Source organism: Grammomys surdaster, unplaced genomic scaffold (genome assembly GCF_004785775.1).
Source record: "Grammomys surdaster isolate TR1022 unplaced genomic scaffold, NIH_TR_1.0 243, whole genome shotgun sequence".
Taxonomy (NCBI): Eukaryota; Metazoa; Chordata; class Mammalia; order Rodentia; family Muridae; genus Grammomys; species Grammomys surdaster.
Window position 1 is genome coordinate 1,080,174 of NW_021604688.1, and position 6,366 is coordinate 1,086,539.

The 6,366-nt window shown below is 45.2% G+C and overlaps 1 protein-coding gene across 2 annotated transcripts in view; it reads right to left on the reverse strand.

Moving 5' to 3' along the window:
* LOC114627153 (desmocollin-3) overlaps window positions 1-2,112 on the reverse strand; it is a 42,406-nt gene extending 40,294 nt beyond the window's left edge. For both annotated transcript variants that reach the window (XM_028774840.1, XM_028774841.1), the window contains exon 1: window positions 1,871-2,112. In XM_028774840.1, the coding sequence (XP_028630673.1) occupies window positions 1,871-1,939 (69 nt within the window). In that variant the 5' untranslated portion in view covers window positions 1,940-2,112. The remainder of the gene's footprint in view (window positions 1-1,870) is intronic.
* Between the last annotated feature and the right edge of the window lie 4,254 nt (window positions 2,113-6,366).

Below are 6,366 nucleotides of genomic sequence, written 5' to 3' on the forward strand. Positions count from 1 at the left end.
TCTCTCTCTCTCTCTCTCTCTCTCTCTCTCTCTCTCTCTCTCTCTCTTTCTTTCTTTCTTTCTTTCTTTTATGTATTGCAACCTGATGACATCTTCCCCTCCCTCCTCCCTTCTCAGTCCCTCCTCCTCACCTCACTCCTTCCTTAGATCCAGAAAAGAGCAGGGTTCTCTTCAGAAAAGAGCAGGGTTCCCAGTGAACACAACCAAACAGAGCATAACAAGTTACAGTCAGACTCGGCATATAACTCGTATCAAGATTGAAGGAGGCAACCCGGTAGAAAGAAAGAGTTCCCAAAGCAGGCAAAAGAGTTAGAGACATACTCTATACCCACTGCAGTTCCCTTTTAATGACCTTGAGGGAACACGCTATGGAGAAAAGTTGATTTGCCTGTTTCAACTTGTGTGCGTCTTCTGCTTGTACACACAGGGACCCTGATCCACAGTCCCCCTGGTGTATAATGCCTTGTCTTCTTTGACCTCCTAACTAATAACCTAAATCCTGAGAACAAAACACACACAATCTCTTCTTGTTTCCTAATTCCTTACTCAATGAAATGTAAAATACCAAAGTCATATTTTTAAACTAAAATATTGGAAATTCATCTGGACATATCTACCCCAGAAGAACATAGCAGGCATTCGAAGGGGGCTTATTTGCAGTCACTCAAAACCCCAACTCTTAGTGTTGTGGAGACAGATAGTGGGTATAATTATAATTTTTGTAACTCATAAATGTATTTCAGATCATGACTATCAGTTTGACATCTGTAAATCCCTGATTTAAAGAGGGGATAAAGTTGGGCCCACCTGCCGGCATTAATCAAGAGCCAGTTAAGGTGGTTCCTATCTGTAATGCCAGCACAGAGAAGGTGGAGGGCAGAGGATCAGGACATCAAGACCATCCTTAGCTACATAGCTAGTTCAAGGTCAGTCTGAGTTACTTTCAAACAAATAAGGTTCAGTGGACCAACTCCCTAGTCAGGTAGGGTCCTCTGACCCCTGAACCTCTTGCCTGTCTTTGGAAAGTCAAAGTGGTAATGGCCTCAGCCACTTTGTGTGTGTCACTCGTGCTAGCTTGGACACATCTAGTCTTCCTGGCTCTAGAAAACTGTCACTAACTTCTTTTCTAGAAAGAAGAACACACGCTCAATTCTGGGTTTGGAGAACACAGGAGATCCATCGATATGTTCTACACAGGAACAGTGCCTCCACAGGGCCTGGCTGAAAACACCAATCATATCTTTCCCTCAGCCTATCTGTCCTGCGACTCTAGGCCCATTGTCTCCTCACCGACCTCCAGTGCAACTTTTCAACAGCCTTCCCACACCTGGATCTCTGGTATACAGGACAGAGGTGAGCAAGCAGGCGTGGGAATGGCAGCTCGGCCAGCCTTTTGAGTAATCTTTTAAGGAAGGCATAGCTAAGAACACCATTTCTCAGAAACAGTCCCAGGACAACATCCAGGGACACAGCTTTGGCCCTCCGCTAAGGTTGCTAGACTCAATACACATCCAGGGAAAGGATGTCCCTGGAGTTTCACCACATCGACCCTGTGTTAAGTCTAGGATCCTAAATACCCTCCTCCAACACACACACACACACACACACCTGTCTTCCTTGCTTTCGACTCACATATTTACTGCCCACTGTGACCAAGATACCAGCGCGCAGAGAAGCTAGAAGACGAGTCCTAATTCAGAAATCGCCTCAAAAACCTTTTTGCCTATCACTCCTCCACACCGAACTTGAACCACGCAAGAAATGAAGCCATTGCTTGTCGCCTATTGAGTCCACGCAGAGACCAGAGAGGATCCACCTTTTCCCCTTCCCCATCTGGGTCCCCATTCTATTGCACCCGCGAGTGGCTCACCCAGAGGGTCAGCAGCAGCTTCGTGCATAGTGTCCTGCACTGCGGGCTCCGGAGCTCAGGGACCGCCATCGCACAGTGCAGCCTCAGGAGGATGCAGGCAGGCGCCAAGCAAGGACTCTAAGAACCTGGGCGCAGGAGGTTTTCCACAGCAGCTTGTCTAGAAGTCGTTCTGGCCTCTCTCAAGCTTCTTTGCCCAGGAGCGTGTTCTCGCCTGAAACTGGATTGGACCAAGGAGACGCTGGGTGGCCCCTCCTAGTTATTTCTCAAGTTTTATCACCTCCGGGGCCGCCTTGGAGCTGCCTGAGCCTGCCCCGAGCTCCCCGCGGCCGCCAGGGAGCTCACTCCCCGGGAAAGCGGTCCCGGGTCCACCCTTTGCCAGCTCTCCCACACCCCTCTTCTGCCCCGCGGGGTTACCGCCCAACCTTACCCGCGTCCCTTTTGCTGACACTGTGCTGAGCATCTCCACTACTGAACTGGAGCCGCCTGCTCTACTCTGGGTGCCAGGAACACACACCTGATCTGATCATAGGACCCTCCCATCCAGTCCATTGCTGTGCAAAACCTGGGCAACCTCTTCACACGTTGAAACAAAACCCAGGTAGTCTCTCCAAACCTCATTAACATTTTTAAATAAACCACTGAAGGAAAATTGTCCCGAATGCCATGAATTATCTGTGCCAGATATTAAAATCAGAGAAAAGAAGTGCTTACCTGACCATGTATCCACACCCAAACCACAAAACAAAAAACCTTTTTGCTTTAATTGCTTATAATGTTTGTGGGAGAAAGAGAGAGAGAGAAAGAGAGAGAGAGAAGGGAGAGAGGGGTGAGGAGAGACTTGTTTTTGCATGTTCACTTACTGGTCAAATGTGTTTTCCTTTTCCTTTTTCCTTTTTTTTTTAATGTAATTGTACTAAAATAAAAACTTTCAAATGTGGTCACAGGAAAATCTCTCAAGCAAAGTGTTCTCTAAAATGGGGTTTGCAATTTCAGCATCACCCAACAGATACTTATTATAGGGGTCCAAAATCATCAGTCTGAAGGGCTGGAGAAAGGATTCATACAGACCCAGTTTTTGGTCAAACTGACTGGCAGCTTAGGTGGAAAGACCCTTGACCACTTTTTTGTCACAATAAGGGCCTTTGGACCTCTGCTGGCAGAATTCATGAAGAAATCCTTGCCAGATGTGTTGCTGGTCTTCAAAGCCCACTCAAAATCCTTGGTCAGAACCCTGGATCAGCACACAGTACTGTGGTAAGCGTGTGACTGCCTTCATTCACCTGCCCCTGATTACTTCTGAGAGCATCACTGTCAAAGTCATGTGCTGCTGCAAAGTGTGAGGCTTCCCTGAGCTCTCAAGATTCAGACATACCAAGATTTAGCTACATGGTCTCCTTCCTGATCCATGTAAGACACCATCAGCTGAAGTCTTTGTAGAAGGCCCTTCTGGTCTCAGAGACAGCACTTCAAATCTATCCCCTCTGGAAATTTACAGCTCCTTTTCTTAAACCTCCTTTACTCAGGAAATCTCAGAGAAAGCTGTGCTGTCTTTCCCAAACTCAGTTTGGTATCCAGAGTGGAGCTGGCTTTTCTGCAGTACAGGAGGAAGGACAGACCAGCACGGCCAGCACAGAGTTGTTCCATTCAGGATTCTTCCTTCGACTGAAGGGCTAAAGAGTTAGGAAACTTTAGAGTATGGTTCTTCATTCTATGAGGAAGCAAAGATGAGTGAAATAAGAACAGAGTTAGGAGTGTTCAGTAAGAGCCAAGGCAGCACCTCCAGAGTGTGAGCAGCACTGGAGAGACTCAGCATCTGACATGATGGAGACAGAAAGGGATCAGAACAGCTGGATGGGAATCTCTGTGCCTGGACCTTGGAAGAGTCTCCTGCTTCCAAGGGGTAACTAATCTTAGGAGGTAGAGGCTGACTCCTGACCCACTGATCTGGCCTAGCTTGTGCAACCTAGCACCAACCGGTCTAGTACACCCACTCAACCTCTGTGTCTGTGGTCAGGGATGTAGCAAGTGTGGGTCACTTCAAACACTTCTGTAATATTGTGCCAGGGCAGCAGGATGCCTGAAAGAAACCTGTCAACAAGAAATTGAAACACTGTTTTGGTGAAGAGCAAGCAGATGATGGCCTTGAATAATCATTCTAATGACACAAAATAAATTAATTCTGCTGTGGGATTTTATCTTACAACCACTTTTTTGGGATAACAAGGTACAACATCACTAGAGGGTGTCTGCAAATCTCCCAGAACATCAAATAAACAATAAGCTTGACTTGGGGGTCTACTCAAAAGGCCTCTAGAAGTTGGTACCAAATGGATCCTTCATCCAAGAACTGCCCAGTGTAAGAGCCATCCACAGATCCTTGTCTGTCTCCATTCCTAATTTCCCAGCTTTTATTCTGTCCCACAGAAATGTTCCAGGCAGCCCAGGGAACCTCAGATCTAGACCAAAAGGCATATCTCCTAAGAACAGAAGAGCTTCCCCCTCACCCAGCTCTGCTATGGGTCCCTTTAAGTCTCACTTCATCCTAGGATTCATTTCTTCCCTGAATGATTAATAGTAGGATTATCCACTGTTGTCCACAGAAAACTCTTCTATTAAGAGTATTGGCCTTCCACTAGAGCATTGGCAACCATCATACAAAAGTTTGACACTTATTCATTGCCCAGATTCACCACCATGCAGTCTCAGGAATAATGACAGTAAGTCCAATTCATGAATTCATGTAGGGTGTGCCAAGCTTGGAAGTCTGTCAGTCTCCCTTTACTAACACGTGAGTCAAGAACCCCTACAAGGGCTTTCTTTCCTTCCACTGGAGTCTAGAGGCTCCTCACAATTAGTCTCTTCATCAAGCAGTCCTTTTAAGGAGGCAGGGCAGTGGCCCTAGAGACTTCCCACTAGTCTAGTAGGAAGGATAATTTCCACTAAGAAAACAAAAGCTCATTGTGTCAATGATGATGTCTGACAGCCATGAACAAAAGCTCATAGTCAGAGGAACTGATTATGATGTGTGTGTGTGTGTGTGTGTGTGTGTGTGTGTGTGTGTGTGTGTGTGATAGGAGTGGGGATAGCCTAACTCCAGGTTTGGTGAGAGATTCTGTCTGTAGGAAATAAGGAAGAGAATGTGATAGAGTAGGATATTCAACATCTGTCTCCTTCTGATCTTCATCAGGTACAGCCGTACATACATTTATATACAACACACACACACACACACACACACGAGAAAGGATTTTTAAGTCCTTATGTTTGCACATCAAGTACTTTTGCTGGCTGAGCCATCTTTCCAGCTCACATAATGAATTTAAAAATTTCATTTGAAATGCCCTATAAGTCTCCAACTACAGTTCTTTCAGAGGGAAGAATCTCTTTACCAGCTGAGACTCCAGTATTTTCTGAACCTTCCAGTGTCCTTTGGACCTCACTGTAAGCTTCTGCCTGTACATAGGGTATTGCCCAAGCATGAAAGTTAAGGTGTGAGTAGGCTGACTTCCAGATCTCATGTGTCATTATCCTGGCGTCATGCTTGAATCACTGCCCCATCAGCCTTGAGTTTCCCAGAACCTGAGGACCATCCTTCAACATCTACCTGGGCGAGTGGCATAGTCCTTAGCTCAGAGGCTTGTCACCTAAGTCAGGAATACAAAAGGAGCTTCTCATCAGTTTCCTTTGTGAAGGCCATGCTTTCGTTTATCATCCATCCCTTCATTCTTTGCTTTAGTAGTATTTGTGCATACATTTTATTTAAAAATAAATTGTATGTAAGCCTATTAAAAATTGCACATTGGTTTATTATAAAATCTATGATTTTTTAAATCCTTTTTGTTTGTTCTTATTCATTTTTGCTGTGCTATTTGTTCTGGGATTTTTGGCTTTGTGTTGTCCTGAGGCAGAATCTTACTAGGCAGCCAGAACTGGTCTGGAACTCACTATGTAACTCATGACTGAACTCACATTGATTCTCTTCCCTTAGCCTTCCAAACACTGGGATATCAGGCATGTACCACCAAGACTGGCTGAGATTTAAAATCATTTTAGTATAGTCTGACAGTTTCATAGATGAATACAATGCGCTTAGGTCATATCTGCATCCCACTCTTCCTTTCCAGTTCTCCAGGACCCCTCCCTACATCCTGTCCCAACTTCATCCGTGTAAGAATACATCAGACTCTCACTCCCTCATAAGTCCAACTCAGTGATCCTACATGAACATTTAAAGAGGGGAGGCACTGGAGAAATGGCTCAGTGGTTAAAAGTATTTCCTGTTCTTGAAGAGGATAGGTGTTCAGTTCTCAGCATTCACAACTGTCTGTAACTCCAGATTCAGATTCAACTCTCTTTTCTGGCTTCAGGAGGTATCAGGTACAAACTTGGTGAACATGACAACCACTCAAATACATAAAATAACTATAAATACAAGTTTTTCAAAATATCAGCAATGAGCTAGCAATCTTCCTAATAGTTAAGATATCCATCCACAT